This window comes from Vigna unguiculata, chromosome 1 (assembly GCF_037176805.1).
Source record: "Vigna unguiculata cultivar grain cowpea cultivar isolate G323 ecotype 2 chromosome 1, ASM3717680v1, whole genome shotgun sequence".
In the NCBI taxonomy this organism is placed as follows: Eukaryota; Viridiplantae; Streptophyta; class Magnoliopsida; order Fabales; family Fabaceae; genus Vigna; species Vigna unguiculata.
Genome location: NC_140792.1, coordinates 47,152,266 through 47,171,680, shown reverse-complemented (window position 1 = coordinate 47,171,680; position 19,415 = coordinate 47,152,266). Strand labels below are relative to the sequence as shown.

General features: G+C 30.8%; 2 protein-coding genes across 2 annotated transcripts; one reads left to right on the top strand and one right to left on the bottom strand.

Annotated features, from left to right (window-relative positions):
• The first annotated feature begins 7,397 nt into the window (after positions 1–7,397).
• LOC114191181 (cation/H(+) antiporter 15-like) lies at positions 7,398–10,103 on the top strand. Its single transcript, XM_028080364.2, has 2 exons — positions 7,398–8,444; positions 8,645–10,103. Exons 1-2 carry the CDS (start codon positions 7,440–7,442, stop codon positions 9,923–9,925), a joined length of 2,286 nt encoding a protein of 761 aa, XP_027936165.2. The 5' UTR covers positions 7,398–7,439; the 3' UTR covers positions 9,926–10,103.
• Positions 10,104–11,203: 1,100 nt separating this feature from the next.
• Positions 11,204–17,203, bottom strand: ATH9 (ABC2 homolog 9). The gene is made up of 11 exons (XM_028081097.2): positions 16,988–17,203; positions 16,199–16,353; positions 15,935–16,060; positions 15,732–15,827; positions 15,502–15,602; positions 15,259–15,295; positions 14,156–14,374; positions 13,607–13,718; positions 12,443–12,714; positions 11,953–12,066; positions 11,204–11,749 (listed from the first exon to the last, which is right to left on the bottom strand). Exons 1-11 carry the CDS (start codon positions 17,163–17,165, stop codon positions 11,534–11,536), a joined length of 1,626 nt encoding a protein of 541 aa, XP_027936898.1. The 5' UTR covers positions 17,166–17,203; the 3' UTR covers positions 11,204–11,533.
• Positions 17,204–19,415: the final 2,212 nt, after the last annotated feature.

Here is a 19,415-nt window from a genome sequence, read left to right as displayed (position 1 = left end):
TTTATGGATGGATGACTACAATAAAAACTCTATCAATAAAAATGATTGTCAATAAATTTTATCGACGAATTGTAAAATTTATTAGTAATTATTGATGACCTCAAATCAATCGGTAAATATTGTGATTATATCTTTCTTTTCCTCCTTTATTCCTCTCTTCTTCTTCTTTTTCTTTTTTTTTTCTTCTTTCGTGATTTCACTCCCCCTTCTTTCCTCCTTCACTCTCAATCGTCATTGTCGCTATGTTTATCGTCTCCAACTCCTTCTCCTCATTTTTCTTTCTCATTCTTCCTTCTCCTTTAACTTTGGCCGTTATCGTCGAGTCACTATCACACCATTTATGTGACCGCTCCATTGACATCGCACCAACACCACACCTCTCCTTCTTCTATGTCCTCTTTGTGCCCCTTCTCTTTATCATCATAATTCTTTTCGTTCTATTATTCTCATTTTTTTCTCATACATCTCCTATTATAATATACAAAAAAGATGAACTTAATTATCATATATATTACCAAAAAATATTTTTATATATAATACAAATTTTATTACCAAAGAATTTTACGGACAATTTCGTTATCAACAAAAATATTAACTGATAATTTAAATTTTAAAATTCGTCAATAAAATTAAATTTACTGACAAATTGATCTGTATCAATAAATATAAAAGTTATAAGTAATGTAAGTTATAAATAATTCTTTACCTAACACTCTAATAATGGTCATTAATAATTTTGTTTTATAGCCCAAAAAAGGCCAGGTCTTATATATATTTTCTATCTAATGTCCTTATAATACATTTTTTAGATAAATATTCCCCCTTTATTTTTTCTTAAGTCTTGGGATGTGTTTGCGGTTATAACGTTGAGTTTTTTCTATCACCAAATAAAATTGTTTTGATTTTTTGTTAGCTTCATTGCCATTTACGTATTCTAAAAAAAAAATAAAAAAATACTCGTAATACAAAGAAATATATGTCACGAGTGAGTTAATAAAACATACCCTCACATGTATGACCACACTTTGAGCTTCCATGAGACCAATTTTGTACTGAATATTTGAATCACAAGCATCCACTTTTTCAAAGGGTAAGACGACACCTAACAAACTACTACTTTTGCATGAAATTTTATATATTTTTTCTTAAGTCTAAAAGCACCACATTTGCTTCCAATATGATTGATTATAAATTTGATGTCATCTCAAAATACTTTTTAATACTTTCACATTTTTTTCTTTCATCTTTCCAAAAAAAAAACACCAAATATCCTTTTTAGTGTAATCTCTTAACTTAAAAAATTGATTAAAAAGTTTTGGCAGATTTTAAAAGGTAACACAATGATCTTCTTGAACAAGTTCTTTATTGGCGGAAAATTTTTAATAGAAGTAACCTTTTTTTATCACATTGGTGTCCAAATGTAGGAAACCCAAAAATGATACATTTTAAGAGGTTGAGAAAGTGTTATTAAATGCTACAAATCAAGCCCAAAAGATAATTTTAAGAGGAAAAAATCATTTTTGGTGTTGTATATAATGTGTACTATATTAGCAAATGAGGCAATGGATCAAGTCACAAAATTCAAATGAGATTGTTTGATATTTAAGGTTGATTTCGAGAAAACACGAATAAATAAATACAGTTTTTTTATCTATATACTAGAAAAATTAGATTTATGTTAAAAATACTTTTTTTTTTTATAAAAAGGACTGTCTCTCTAGTTTAAAAATCAGCATCCATCAATACAAATAAAAGTCTTTAAAAAAAGAAGAAGAATGACAGAGAAAACAAATATAAAATTAGTCCCTAAACATTGGGTTGAATCAAATTCAAATCTAACTTAACGAATTCAATATAACCTAAATTTAATATTTCAAAATTCATATCTAACTATTTAATTTATTGGATTAATTGGATATGAATTCTTCAAATTGACAGATTAATAATTCGGATGGGTTTATATTAAGACAATTTAAAAATAAATTGTTTTGAGTAAATGAAATAAATACGATGAATCTTAGAAAAAAATAATATGGGTGACTTTAATAGCTATTGTTATGATATATTATGATTTTATATAGTTTACTATTAAATTTCAACAAAAAAAATATCATACCAAGAGTGAAATTTAAAATATAACTATACATTTATGAATATTTTCTTTCTCATTATTAATGAATTGGTTAGAACATAAAACACTACATTTGTTAGTCTTAGAGTTTTCTTATTAGATAAAATTATCTTATGCACGGTTTCTTTTTTAAGTTTTTAATTTAATTTGTATTTAGTACTGATGTTTTGCACAATATTTAAATAGCACACGTTATTTGAAAGAGATGTATTTAGTTTGGAAAATGTCTTTTTAATAACTAAATTTTCATTATTTATCTTATAATCTAAGGTAGTATATTTTAAGTAATTTTTTCATTTTTCTATATTTCAAAATCACTTAAAAATATATCACTTCAAAATTATAAAAAAATTATCAAAACATCATCTCCATTTAATTTTGAGAAAAGTAAGTTTTTTCTCCGAGCTATCAGAAATAGCTATGTTTTTTACGTTATATGAATTTAATAATACATGGAGTATCAAATGGAAATTTTAATACAATTCTTCATACAATTTTATAAATAGATTTAATTAGAATATATTCATAAAATCATATAATTGTTTGTGTATGGTAATATAATTAATTTTGTAATGCATATTTTTATCGATTTTTGAAATTTAAAAGAGTTAATATATAAATTAATGACAATTGAGAAATGTATATAAAAAATATCTTATACATTCAATTTTCAAGGTGGGAATAAAAAAAATGTTGAGTCTATATTACTTACTGTCGTTAAACATTGTATTTAAAATTTATATAAATTATCAATACTAATTACATTGTATTATATTAACAATAATTTTCTTAAAATTACCTATAATATTTTAGTATTTTTGTCAGTTTTGTATTATTTATAAATCAATAAAAAATTAAATATACATAGTTTATTTAATATTCCGATATATTTTAAAAATAAATCTGATACATGTTAATTTGTCCTAATAACATTATTTAACAAAAAAAGCCTAAAACTTTTGTCAAAGGAGATATGATAAAACAATGACTTGCTCTCCAGTACTATTATTTTCTATTTTAGATGGGACTGGACTGCCATCTTTCAAAGGAAAATAATTTCTTAAATAAGTAATATATTGGTTACCTTTTGTAATTTTGCTATACTTGTCATCATCTTAATGAAAAAATAAATAAGCAAATTCTTATTTATTAAAATTTTCATTAGGAATATGTAAATCCTTTATTAGATAAAAAAAAAGTTTGCATAAAAATAAAGATGTATACAATTATTATTTTAAAATTTTAGATTGAAAATGATGTAAATTTTTTGATATAAATCTTAGTGAAACTCCTTTTTTTACAAAACCTAAAATCTAACCTTGATTAAAAAAATTTAATTTTAAAGGAAAGATGATTGATAATTTAAATATGAATCTAAATTTAACATTAGATATAAAATTGAGAAAATAAAGTATTATTGAACAACGGTAAAACAAACTAATATTTTTACTAAGTTAAATTATATTTAAATATAAATATTATAGAGTATAATAGATGACTAAGTTAACTAATTAATTAAAAATTGTAATTTTTTAACACTTATTTTCCTTTTATTTTATTTTGACTTTATCGGTTACTATTTAACTTTTTTTTTCTATGAATTATTTACCTGTGATTTATACCGATTTTTTTTAAGGATAACCTAGTTACATCCCTTTCATGTCTTTTGTAGTACTGACATTCATTTATTTCCACCTTCCCACCTACTCATTTCACATTATATTTTTAGAAAAGCTGAATGTTCGTGACCAATGGCTATCCTCCAATTCTTATAAAATAAGTGGCTTATTAACTTTTGCATTTTATTTGTAGTTTTAGTAAGCTCTATTTCAATATCTGGGAATTAATTATAAATGTAGATGGTATAACATAAACTTACATGATTCCATTTTATATAATTTATTACATTAATTATATTGTATCAAAATCAATAAAGTACGGTATATTCACCCAAAAAGTATTAAAGCAACTGAAAGTTAGAGATAGAAACTAATTTATAATTGAAAGTTATTGATTAAAAGAAGAAAGTCTATTATTAAGCATGTTAAATTTCAAGTATTTAAAAAATTATTATTAAAGTAATAGTTAAATATAGAAAAACATAAACAAGTTTAATAGTAATCTATACAAAATATACTTTTATTTTATAAATACATAGTTTATAGATAATATTATCTACGGTGGAGTTGTCGGTCCCCACGGTGGGTGTTAATGTTTCGATTCTGATATAAGTTTGTCCGACAACCATCATTAGGAACAACCACTGTATTATCGAAGTATTGTCCACATTGGAACGTTTGAGTTCCGTCACGATTTTGTACTTAAAAGACGCATTAGAGAGTGGAAGAAGATATGAGTATTTAAACTTTACTTGACTCCAACTCCTAAACGATTTGAGGCTTATTAGTACACCGGAACCATTTTAATAAATAGAAGAATTCCACGAAATAAAAACAAATCAATTGTGTAAGAAATTGCTCGCATTTTTTATCCGAAAAACCTTTTAAGTTTTAAACTAAATTTAAAGTGTTCTTTTGTCCCTTAAAATTAATCATTTGAACCAATTTTTTAAGTTTCATAACTATATTTTTTGTTCATTTTATTTATTAAAACATTATTCACATGTCCCACAAATTAAAGAAGATATTTGACAAATGTCGTGAACGTTCTATATTTTAATAAAAAAAGTTATAACGTAACGAAAATCGTGGTAATTGAATTGTTACCGAACAGGTCGGTGAGACATTTATAGAACATCATAACTAACTCTGTCACATCTTCAATTGTCAACTGTGGCGGCCTAAACGACCAATAAGGTCTTTCAACAAGTATCTAAATAAAGTACAATTTAATTTTTGAAAACAGGCATTAAAAATTACAAATGATTATATATAATAAAACTTCCAAACATTTAGATGATGGTGTAAATATTTTTGTTAAAATCCGGTTTTTGTAAATATTATTCATTCCATTTAAAAACAATTAATTAATACAACTTTAGTAACAATTATCCAAAATTTGTAGTCATTGTTAATTATAAAAAGAGAGTTTTTAATTGAAATTTTAAATAATACAAAAGATAATTTCGATAAAATACAGAGAATAGAAAGCGATTCCAATGTAATATTATCTCCATCATACAAATGTAATTTTTAGGATTAATTTAGACCCTGAAAATATTATATTCATCGTACAAATGTAAAGCAAACAAATTAGTAAACCATTAATTATAAATTTATTAAGTTCTTGTCCCCTTGTTTTTATAATTTATTCAATTTGATTTATACAATATGTTTAACCTTCCTAAATTACCAAAAACTCTAATTGATTTTTAATTTACCTTAATTTAGTCATTTCGTCATATTGTTTGATAACATCATTTGTAAGGAAAAGAAAGTTGATGATAATTTTTAAATTAAGAGACCTAATTAAAACTCATATATAAATTAAATTAAATAATGACGTAAATACATAAACTAAGTAAGTATTTTATATAAAATTCAACTAAGCATTCATTGATAAACAAGTGAAATTTTAATATTAGAATGATTGTGATACCATGTTTGGATTGTGTTCCTACATGTCCAAATATATCTTGGAAAGATTTTAAAAGCACTTGGAACACTTTAAGCCCTCAAGTATAAGGGTATTCATTTGCAGAAGACACTTCAATGTCAAAATTAGTCAAGTGTGTCATCAAAACAATACATAATAATCAATGAACGTAATTAACATGTCTCATAAGATGTATTATTTATATTACTCTTTTCATGGGTCTTTACCTGAATAGCTATGGGCCACGTTGGCCAATTACCCATTAATCCCAAATTATTCTGGCTTGCGTGATGTCAACTTAGTAGATGTATTTGGCCAGCAACATGTCCTATATTGATATGGCTCACGGTGCTTGGTTTTGTTTACAATACAAATTGTATATTGAAATGTATTATATATCTCATATCAAAGATCGGTATACAATATACAAGTAGAGACAATTTTTATTATAAAACGTTAAGAATTAAGTTAGATTTAAAGTTTACATTTTAAAATGATATTAAAACAATATAAAAATCTTAACATGATATGAGTATGGAAGAAAGGATCGGAATTTTCACATCTTAAATTAAAGATTAGTTTTATTTATGGTAACAAGTTAAATTTAAATAAACTTCTTAATAAAAACTATTATTTAAAATTAAGTTCTCATGGTTTCATTAGCGATGATAGAATTCTCATATATATATATATATATATTTTAATATATTTTTTTTTCCAAGAGTAACCATCTTATATTTAAGATTATTATTATTATTATTATCTATCGTGATTATTACCGTTATCCATGTGAAATTACTGATATTAGTAAACACTTGCTAATTTAAACCGAGGCAGATATGTAATTATTGAGTATTTTCTATATTGGTTTTTCTTATTTTCACAGGTAGGGATTAGAAAATCCAGAGGTATAACAGCTAAAAGAATCGTTGAAGGTTTTACTTTCTTCATAGGAAATGTGACAGAAATAGGGAAACAGTTAAGACTTTGCAACTGGATTTCGGCGATTCCAAAAAGACACGATGCCCCAACAGAACGTAAACCCTAACATCAAACATGACATGGTTGTCTGTGCTTCAATTCTTCTCCATATCAATGGGTGATTGATCTATGTTACCGACAAAGGTGTCTATAACTTTCTCTACAAACAAAAAAGCAAAATATTTGAGACTTCAGAGGAAAAGCCATTCGATATCATCACAATCACCAACATTATTCAAAGCTTAATTTAATTACTTGTTAAAAGAAAGCAGCTATGATGGATCCAGGAACGGAAGATCAATACTTAAAACGACGCGTAACTACAGGATGTTACGACGTAGATGTTTCAAATGCAAATGAAATATGGAAAAGTGAAACCGTTCTCTTCTTTTACCTTCCTACCTTGGCAGCCCAAGTTGCTTTCATGTTGTTATCCACTCGTGTTTTGTACTACATCCTCAAACCCTTAAACCAACCACGTCTTGTTTCTGAGATTTTGGCAAGTGCATCATCTATTCCTCTGTTAGCTTCTTTCAAGGCTCATATACTTGAATTTCAATATCATGCATCCAAACTACATGCATACATACATGATTACAAACAAAAACAAACTTTAGATGTGGTAATTAAATTAAAGTTGTTTTGTAATTTTTCCAATCAGAATTATAGTTTTATTTAGGTTTGTATCAATTGATTATATTATAACTATCTCACGATGAAGCTTTACAGAAATTCCATGTGAGTTTTGTCCTAAGTAAATTATTGTTAACAGATGGGTATTCTGATAAGTCCAGAACTATTTGGATCATCAGCTTTATCTGAGGTTCTCACCCCTTTGAAGTCAATCCTAACAACTGAAACAATATCATACGTGGGACTCATTTACACTGTCTTCCTGGCTGGTTTGGACATGAATTTTGACACAATTCTACGAGGAAGAAAGAAGGCCACAAGCATTGCCATTGCTGGCGTTTTGATTCCAATGTTATGTGGGGGTATCATACATGCTTTGGCTCTAAAATTGTACAAGGGACCTCCAGAGTATTGGGCAAATTTCGGCACGCCAAAGGCTTATATGTTTTGGACCTTAACTTTGAGTGTCACAGGTTTTCCTATGGTTAGTCACATTCTTGCAGATCTCAAGCTCCTCTACACGGGACTTGGCAGAGTGACCTTAACAACAGCCATGATCAGTGACTTCTATAATTGGGTCATGTTTGCAATGTTGGTTCCATTTGCCATAAACGGTGGAAGTGCCATATACTCGGTGCTGAGCACTATAGTTTATGTGCTTTTCTGCTTCATTCTTATTCGTCCTTATTTGGTGGAGATAATAGTGCGCAAAACGAATCAGAATGAGTGGGACAATAATGGGTTGTTCATTGTGGTCATGGGAGCATATGCTTCTGCAGCGGTCACGGATCTGCTAGGGACACACCCTGTTGTTGGGGCTCTGGTTTATGGAATAATGATACCTCGTGGTAAATTTACTCACTTGCTCATAGAGAAATCAGAGGATTTTGGAGTTGTTTATCTGGCTCCATTGTTCTTTGGTAGCTGTGGCATAAGGCTCAGAATAATATATGTCATAAAAACTCAAGGTTTGGGCCTGGTGCTGTTCATTTTGTTCCTCTCAATCCTCCCCAAGATTTTAAGCACTGTAATAGCCACTCAGTTTTATGGTATGTCTGTTCTTGATGGTGTGTCTATTGGACTACTAATGAACACCAAAGGCCTCCTACCAATATTAATGCTCAACAGTGCCTGGGACAAACAGGTATCCAGTAATTTCATTGTAAATTGTTTGCTTTTATGAATGGACATGAAGATTGAAAACAAAATGCTGCAGTATGACAAAACCACTCATTAATCAATGTTACTGACTCAATTCAACCTACTTAGAATTACTGTATTATACTCCATTTTTGTTACTCAATCATTGTTGATAAACGACTATTATTTTTGTTTTGCTCTCAGATTCTGAGTGTGGAGTCCTTCTCAATTTTGACAATAGCTGTTTTAGTAATGACCATGATGGTGCCTCTTGTCATCAACGCTATATACAAGCCAAGAAAGCTATACAAACAAAACAAACTCAAGACCCTACAAAACTTAAAGGCCGAAGCAGAACTGCGTATATTAGCTTGTGTTCACAACCCTAGGCAAGCCACAGGAATGATCAACATTCTTGAAGCATACCACACCACAAAACTCCCTCCTCTACGTGTGTTTGCACTTCAGCTTGTTGAACTAACGGGACACACAGCTTCCCTTTTTGTTTCCCATGTGAATCAGCACAACCCACAGCAAAGTGTTGGTGCACAAGCCCTCACCAAGGCACAGGAAGACTTAGAAAGCATCACAAACATTTTCCAAACATACGCAGCTATAAACGAGAGCAATAACGTGGAGACCATTGCAGCTGCATCCTCCTGTTCAACCATTCACGAGGACATATACAACGTGTCGCAGGAGAAACAAGCCAATCTCATTCTCCTTCCCTTCCACAAACAATCAAACATAGAAGGCATTCTGGAGACAGCCAACACTGCATTCCAAGAAATAAACCGCAATGTGATGAGAGATGCACCGTGCACTGTGGGAATCTTTGTTGACCGAGGACTTGCCTCATTGTTCAAAGTGAACTTGCGAGTGGTGATGGTTTATGTCGGTGGCCCTGATGACCGTGAAGCCTTGGCCGTTGCATGGAGGATGTCAAAGCATCAAGGGGTGCAACTGTCTGTGGTGAGGATCCTTTTGTTTGGTGATGCTGCAGAGATTGATGTGATGTCACATGTTGAGAATCATGGACTGTTATCTGTGATAGTGGACAGTGAGAAGCAGAAGGAGTTGGATGATGAGTATATGAGTGCATTCAGACTGAAAGCAGTGAGCAATGAGGATTCTATAAAGTATTCAGAGAAAGAAGTTCGAAGTCGTGATGATATTCCTGAAGTGCTTAATGAGATTGATCAAGTTGGTTATGATTTGTATATTTTGGGACAAGGAGGAGGTAGAAACTGTTTGATATTGTCGGAGTTGATGAAATGGACAGATTGTCCGGAACTTGGTGTGGTAGGGGACATTGTGGCATCGAATAATTTTGGTTCAAGCTCTTCACTGCTAATTATACAGCAATATGGGTTTGGGGGAATGGTGTTTGAGAACAGTAATACGACACAGCAGCCTAAGGAAGTAGTGGGTTCAAACATTGAAGATCCTGGGCCAGTTTTTGTGAAGGTACAATGGCATCAGTGATGGTTGTTTATTGGGATGACACTTGCTTGGGTATGGCTTAGGCGATAAACAACTGTTTGTAAGGCTGAGTCGTTTGTTTGATTTAGGTGAAGAATTAGGAGAATTGTTGACAGGGAAAGTAAGTGAATTTTCAAAGATCTTATCTTCATGTCATTCTTTCTACTTGTCAATCTTTTTATCCGACAAGATATAAAAGGAATGATTCTAATAATTCAAAGTATCTTTATTTACGTAATAACTCATAATATATAATTTATGCTAAGCAAAAAATTGTTTCTACCGTTTTTCATGTCTTTTGTTTAGAAAAATGGTGCTTCCACATTTCCATCCAATGGTGCTAAAATTACCTTCCACTTCCTTCAGTAAATTTTTGTACGATTAACTCTATTTGTCATCACAGCTACACCGATCGTTAATTTTTAGGCTGATATATGTTGAGAATAATTATTATATTTTAAGATGTATTTAAGGTATGTCATGAATAACATACTCTAAATGTCAAGATAAAAATTAATATTATATTGATGTCTAAATTTATTACAAATATCTCTCCTTTTATTCTTGTATTTATTTTACCCTTTGTCTTTTTATTTATGAAAACATTTCAAATACACAATTTAAAATAAGTTATATATATTATCTAGAATAAATTAATAATAGTTACAATAATAAAATTTGTTCTATAATTTTGTTTTTTCAATTTGTTCTTTTTGATGGTATATTTCGAAAATTATTAAAAGAAAAGACTTCCAAATTATAGAATTAAAAAAATAAAAGTAACTTTTAGATTGAACAATTCAAAAATTATTATTTTTTCTTAAAATAATAATTTTAAAACTATACAATTTAAAAATCAACAGATTTTCGAATCACATAATTCAGAATCATATAACTCAAAAGTCAAATTTACCTTTTAGATTGTACGATGTAGAAGTAAAAAAAATAAAATTAAATAATCAAAAAGACAAAATAGCGAACAAAATTCATGAGAGTGCAGGAATAAAGCTATGGAGATGTATGTAGGAGGAAAATGCCTTGCATTACTCAATAGTATCATACTTATATTAAATAATATATTATCAACATTAAAATGGTTAAAGAAAACTATAATTAACTTCAAATAGCTTGTAGTGTCCACAGCACAAGTATCTGAATATCCTGGTTGGAGTGTCCACAGCACAAGTATCTGAATATCTGCACGTGCATATAAAGAACACATGTACATACACAAGAACGAAAGCATGTAAAATAGCATCTGAATAGACCCGAAAACAACCATTCAAACTGATGTGATAAGTTATCTATATATTTCACAGTTTCCGCATACATTAATGGGAGTTTACAACAACATTCTGCGTCGCCCAATACATGAATACAGTAAAGGCTACAAACTAACACAAGAATGACTTGCTCCTTTACTTTCACCCTCTTTAACCTATAAAGTGCATGTTTTTGAGATTCCAAACATATACTAAAACCAATTCGTCAATCCGCGCTCAAACAGAAGTTGCATATTGTGAGGGAATTTGTGACCGCGGACACAAAAAATGTAAGAGCTTATTTCCCAAAAGAATAAAATGTAGCAAATAATGAGGCAGATTAATTCCTCTATAATGGTTGGTTAGACCAAGATAAAGTCTTTCTTAGTTGTAAAAGCCACAAGGCCACCTGCATTCCCCAGAGTCGTACTTCTAGCAAAATCTTATCCAATTTAACGTTTAACCATGTTAAAAGTGATTTGCTTTGCAACATCTTTGCTTCAATGACAGCCTCCGAAGAAACCTTTCCAATGATAAAAAAGGTCTCCAAAGATGATCCCTGTAACTGATCATGATACCCAAAAAGAAAAAGAAATCTATTATAAACAGACCCGACAAATAGGTATTGCTTCAATTGCTATTTTCACTTCTATGAGCTGGACTGGATATTTTACAATTAGACAGAAGCTACATTTGTTCGAAGAGTATTATTCATCAATCAATCACATGGCACAAAATGTAGTAAATGGAAAACACAGTTGTATTTACCAGAGAGTTATTGACCGCTCGTAAACAATCATTTGTTTTTAGCATTAGCAGAATCACACGCGGTAATCGCCTTAAAAGCTCAGAGATTTGATGGAAATATTGAGATGCGTACATCTGCAAAACAAATAGGAGAGTCATTTTAGAGCGTCTTTTCCTTCAAGGGCATGCTAAGCAAGGAAAAATGACCATGCCAAACCCTAAACCCTAAAAACAGACTGACTTCTTTTACTCAGTAAAAAGTGAACAACGCTGTAGTTGACCAATTTTTTAAAACAAGTGCTTAAACTGAAGATCACAGGATTCAGAATACAAAAAACAGAAGAAATACGAATTTTACCTAGTTCCGTAAGAAAACCAGCATAAACACGAGTATTACTTAGTGTTATTATGAAGCAGAAGTAAAGTGAAAGTATTATAATTCAACAAAAAACATGAACCTGAGACTGAGATACAAACTCTTGCGAAAATTTTCCCTTAAACTATATCTTACCTGCAGTTCTAATCGTTCACTCTCATTTCCCTGTATAACTAAATGATCCATAGATGGGTCAACAACTCTATTCCACGGCCTCATCGTTAGAACTCCGGCAAAGAGTGCATATAAATCCTCCCCAGCTCCCAACTTTGCACTATATTCTTTGATTGCATTAGCATCAGCAAATACCAACGCCTTCCATAGTGAAGCATAATTAGTTCTTGTTTGGAAGTCAAGCTCTTTGTAGAGTCCATGGTCTAAAAGGATCAATTGTGGTTTTCTCCTGCCTATATGAGAAATAAATATCCAAATTAAAAAGATAAAGAAAAACTCATCGCATGAAACCAGCACTGCAGTTATTGTAAAAAACCAAACAAGAAGTTGGAGCCAGTGGTGAGCAAACAAACCAAAACATTAATAGAATAAAAGAGTATAGACATTTATGAAGAGAGTGGATATCAGCATTTGAATGGTTGATAATGTAAAGCAAGAAAAAATTATGGTATATGCAAATTGAAATTGCATATTTATTAACTTCGAAATCAGAAATGGTACTTCAATATTTTTGTCAACAATTGAAAGAAACAACCTTTTTCAGAATAGTATCATTTTCAAATTGATAATCACACATTGACACATGAATATCAACTTTCAATTTTAATCTACACGGACACCATGGGATGGTATTAATCCTCCTGCATTCACTTTAACGTCCTAAATATCTCCGAAAATAACACTGGAACTATTAATGCAGCCTGCTGAATGATATTTTGTTAGTCTAGTCTTCAAATAACATTTATTAATGCCAACCATAGCTATTTACTTTTCCCTGGAAACTAAAAGACGCCCAAATCAAATCAACGGATATGCCGATGCCACCATAATTCAAGAAAAATGATATGAATTGTTCATCCCATATTAAATTTGTGCTTGAAACTTTCTAATGGAAAAGCCAAATTTAGTTGGTGCAAGCTTTTACCAACAAAATCCAAATGTTAAGGGTGACACCATCTCACACTTAAGAAGGAGTTTATAGATTATTCTTTTCTTTCTTGTGGCTAAATTAGAAAAACAATAGTCTAAATGATTTAAAAAGAAACAACTAAACCTAATTCCGGGCAATAACTGATAGAATATAGTTATAGATCAGCGAGGAAGGTGAAGGGAAGGAATAATTACCCCAAATGCTAGCTTTACTGGAAGGCAATGGGCGAACCAACAAGTTAGCAGCATGCGGATCACAGTGCACAAACCCATGCTTGAACATCATTTCAGCAAAAGTTTGACTAACCTGCAAAATGTTCATCACATTTTACTAAATTACTTAATAAATGAAAGGGAGCCGTGGCGTAACAGTTGAAGTTATCACCTTGTGACCAAGAAGTCACAGGTTTGAGTTGAGAATCTTGAAAATACAAAGAAAAGGTTGTCTACTATACAGTTTAAACCCACACAGAGATCGAGCAATCCTGAGTGCAAGAGTTTTATGAGTTTGTGGTACCATCCCGCCCCTAATTTTGCTTATAAGCCACATACGGAATGGAACTAATTGCATGAGGCAATCAAAATGCTCATCATTAAGTCCCTCAACTTCATTGACATATGTTGCCGTATCAAAGATATATCTCAACGTATACGATAAAGTTATAAAAAAACCTACACACTATCAACACCTATAGTTGGTCACTGTACAAGTGTCTATAATGAAGCCCATAAACATGAACTTACCAATGTTGAAAGTTCATGCAAGTTGATCCCAAGTTTCTGAATGGTTTTTACATCATTTACATAAGCACCATCCATGAATTCCATTGTCAGCAGCTTCGAGGTACTCAGGTTCCAATATACTTTTGGTGCATATACATAATTCGCAATATGAGGAGACAATTTATGGAAGTTATCCAAACACCTCTCACTGTTCTTTGCCTCAGTTAAAAAATCTAATTCCTGCAGTAATAATGTTAGGAAACTAAATTGAAAACAGGGTAAACATGAAAAAAATAAAACAGAATCTAATAATGATGAATGAGAAACATAAAATTCCAACATCCAAAATATCTCTAAGAAAATTTTACGAGTAAAAAAATATTCATCATGCTAGAACATCATATCTCGTAACCATAACAATTGAGGTATGATTATACATGTTTCTCGAAAAAATCTTACGCAAGCAAAACATTGTGAATGTCATGTCATGAATGAATAAAAAATAATAAGATTAACAAGATAAGTAAATAAATTTTAGATAACATCTACAGAAAAACAGATCAAGGCTTTAATGTAGTGTAATGGAACCACGTGAATTTACAAATGAAATTCAAATATTTGATCCCACCTCCGGCCTCAAAAGACAATAGAGAAAGTCAATTGAAACTAACAGAAACTGAAGATAAGATATAATCCTGACATGAAATCTATTAAGTATGTGAAACATAACGGAGGATTATCAAACTTAAATCCGCAATATTTTAAACAACATTTTCCAAACCAACGAAAGAAGTGACATTTTACCTAACATTATTTATTTTTTAGGGTGGAGGTAAGCATAAAAACTTAGATTTTTCCAAACCCAGGTTTTCTTTGACCCTTATGGTTTATTTGTTAAACAATTTACACATTGGATTGTTAAAATGAAAATGATGACTTTGCTTATTAATATGATCATAATATAACTGAATTTAACATGTATTTAAGGTTCCTGACAAATTTTGGTTAAATGATTTTAACTATACATTAACTTTATTCCAACACTAAAGGAGTAAGGAGTACATAACCATAATACACAGCGAAATTAATCTTGAAAGTTAAACCAGAGTTAAATAGCAACTTGCCTTGGGCAAACTTTCACTAATCTCATCAATCAACCACCTGTAGATAGAAGTAAACAGAACATTACTAAACGATCAGTGCATAGCAACCTATGGAAACCAGGGACATAAAAACTATAGCTACAGAGACAACGTAGACCATTTATTTTTCCGACAATTAAATGCACAAGTCCATCAAATGGCTTTTAAAACTTTCCACAATAATGATGATGGTAAATTTCACTGCTAATAGCATCAAAGCTGTACCTATAATCAAAACTGGGAAAAAATCTGTGCAATGTGTTTACAACCAATTCCACAGTGGCATGATCAGCAGCTGCAGTATCAGTCATGTGAGTATGCTGAACCTGAACATACATTGACAGATAAAAATAAGAAAAATAATATTAAAATAAAGCATTAAGACTGACATAGAATCAAACTGATCTAAAATGCTCTTTTCACACATATAACAAAATATTAGCAACAAGCAGAACCTTGACAGCAACTTTTTGTCCATCATGCATGCGAGCTACATGAACTTGCGCAAGGGAAGCACTTGCTATTGGAACTGGATCAAACTCGGAAAATATCTACATTAAAATGTAAAACTCATTCACCGCAATAGACAAAATCAAGCACCAAGGAAACTAATTACACAAAAACAATGTCACCAAGGAAAGAAACAAATAATATATACTTTATCTGGAGTATCACCAAGCTCTTTCTTGAATACGTTGCATACTTGCTCATACGAAGAAACTGGACATTTATTTAGCATAGATTCCCTCATTGTCTGAACATATTCCTGAGGAACTAAATATTCCTGTAAATAAATAAATAATCAAACAACTCATCATTGCCTAATGTGCAAATGATGGACAATAACAGCAATTAAAGAAGTCTATGGTCTTTGTATCTATTTTTTCCTTCAAAATCAATAGGAGGGGAAATCAAATCATACCAATTGCCCAAGATGTTGCCCAAGCTTTATATAAATCCCTCCATTCTTAAAACAAAGGTCTTGAAGTTTTTGTGCTGACCGGAGGTGCACTTCATGCTTGATTCTCTCCCTCTCAATACTCCCTTCCGGGAGTCCCCACAGTGAATATTCATAATCTTCAAATAAAACAAAATCATAACCAGCTTTAGTAATACAAGCTTCATTTTCAAGTTAAAAATATGCTTACTACCCCACACACATAACACAATCACACAAATCATAACTGAGTAAATCACCACTTCGTACTTGAAAGGGTAACGGACTGTTACATTAATGTATAAAGTTTAAGAAAATTCAAACTAGTCTCTAAAGTGATCAATTGTTTCATCAAATTTCCGAAATTTAACCGCTTATTATTATTTAGTCTCTAAACATATATAATAATATTATATCTTAAGTGATACATTTTTTCGAATTTTTTATTGATGTGATTGTAGGATTGCAATTTCGTTAGTTTTGGAGACTGCTTTGAGAGCGCGGTAAAATTTGAGAAGCTAGAAAGATAGTTTACTCAAAAATCCATAATTCAGTAAAGAATCGTTCAGAAATCTAATTATTGAATCATTTTAGCCCAAAGTGTAAACCCATAAGTTTCCAACAAGTTCAATTGTCTTAACAACTAATCAGTAATCACACTTCAGTAATCGATTTCATGAGGCGGTAAATTGAATTGAAAAAGCAACAAAAAAACAAACGCAAGATTGAATGAGCGTTCATAGAAAGTTCGAGAACAAGGGAGGTTAAAAGTACCGAAAGCAATGTTAGCAGCCGTGAACGCGTCGCTGAAGAGGCGATGGGGGACGGTGGCGCAAAGCTTGAGCGCCGTCTCGGGGTCGTCGGAAGTGGCAATGAGCGCCGTGGTGACTCCGCCGCCAACAGCGGAGGCAACAAGCGAGAGCTTGGCACCTGCGCGCCATAACCAGGCCATGTGTGTTCGGTGGATTAATATGTCAGTGGCATCCCTAATGTATCAAAGTGTAACGAGAATAAACATGGGTATTACCGTAATAAACCAAAATACGATTTAATCAATGTGTTCTATTTTGTTTGGTTTCAATGTCTATAACTATTAACTAGTGTAAACACAGGCGCTATCGCGCCTGTGTGTACGCATTTTTTGAATTATATTAATAATTGATGATATTGTAATGTTATTAATTTAATAAACAAAATAACAAAATAAAAGTATATTTATAAAAAATAAAATAAAATGTACGGAGAAAATAAGAGAAAAATAACTGTTGATGAATAGTAAGAGAAAAAAAGAAAAAGGAGATAAGTAAATAATTTTATAAAAACTTGTAAAAGTAACCGTTAAATTTTAAAAATTTAATAAATAATTAAATTATAAAGGGTAAAGTTGGAATTATGAAATGTGGACACAAAAGAGGGAATCCCCTTTATATATAGTTATAGATATCTATAATAATATATGTAATGATATATAAAATAATATATAAAGAGATACTTTTCTTTATCTATTTCGTTATTTCAATTTTATCCTTAATTATTATTCTAAAATTAATTATTTTATAAATAGTTTATTTTTAATTGATACTCTAAAAATCTCTTTTGTCTTCAATATTTGTTTTAAAAAAATTTCTTATGTACATATTCTATTTTTCTAATCTTATGTTTAACAACTATTTTAAAAATTCATTATAGGTTCTTTATTGAACTGAACCGAACCAAGTCAAATTGAATCGAACCGGAACAGACCGAACCGGACCAAATCGAACCGCACTGAACTGCACTGAACCAAAATGAACAGGACAAGATCGAACTGCACCGAACTAAACCGCACTGAAACCAAACGAACCAGATCAGACCGAACCGAACCGAATTGAACTGAACCGAACCAAATTGAACCAAAATGAACTGGACCAAAACGAATCGAACTGAACCACACTAAACTGACTCTAACCGGACCAGACCAAACCAAACTAAACCGAACCGGACTAGACCAAACTGAATTGAACCGAACTGAACCACACTGAACTGAACCAAGCCGGATCAGACTGAATCGAATCACACTGAATCGGACTGCACTAAATCGAATCAGATCAAACCGAACCGTACTGAACCGAATCGGACCGAACCAAACCAAACTAAACCGAACCAAATTGAACTTAAATACTCTTTAGTTGTGCTGAATTTTAAAACACCTCCAAAAAAAAGGAGAAAATTTAAAGGAAAATTTAACACTTTCATAATTAATTAATATAGAGCAAAAGCATAGTCGTTTTGTAATGTGCGCAAAAAATGTCATACCCAAAAGTTTGTTCAGCACCAAACCACAATCGTAAGGTCCCTCTTAAACAATTGAAACATAATGTTTTCCCCCAAATTAAATATAGCAAGTGTATAAACAATAACATAAACATACATTTTCAATAAAAAAAATCCAAATGACAAACTTGAATTGGTTTGTATTCACCTTTCACACAAATAACTATTTTGTCAAAGTGGAGAATATAGAGTTCCGAAATTTGTAAAAGCCTAAATATTTAAGAAAAATATTATAAGACGATGAAAATAAATGTAAATGGGAGTAGTGAAGCATTGAGTATAAAAAAATGAGAAGAAAGCAAAAGACATATAAGAGAAGGATAAAATGTTAGTTAGAATTAAGGTTCAAAAAAAGACATATCAGTGGAGTGGATGTGAGATGTTAGAATTGCAGTCAAGGTGGTAAGGTGGGACGACGAGAGCAAGACGACATGACCTTATATAGTAGTGCTGAAGATGAAAAGTTCACGATCATTGTCTCAACGGTGGTAATTGAACTAAAAAAGTAGAGCGCACAGTGTTTAGGATAAGAGGCCATTGAGGAAGAATGAGAAAATAAAATACATAATTCAATTAGTGATTAGTTAACCCGTAGAAGTTCAGTTTTTTAAAAATAAAAGGTAAACCAATACTGTTTAATTTTTATTATTTTTTTCTTACTTTAATATTAAATTTTTATTAAAAATAGTTTTGTTTTTGTTTTTTACTTTCATATAATACAGGTAATTATAATTAAGTTTAGCTAGATTAATTTTGTTCATCTATAACAATATATAAAGAGATACCCTTTTATGTCTATATTTCATTATTCTAATTTTACCCTTAATTATTTTTTAAAAACTAATTATTTTATAAATAGTTTACTTTTAACCGTTGGTCTAAAAATCTC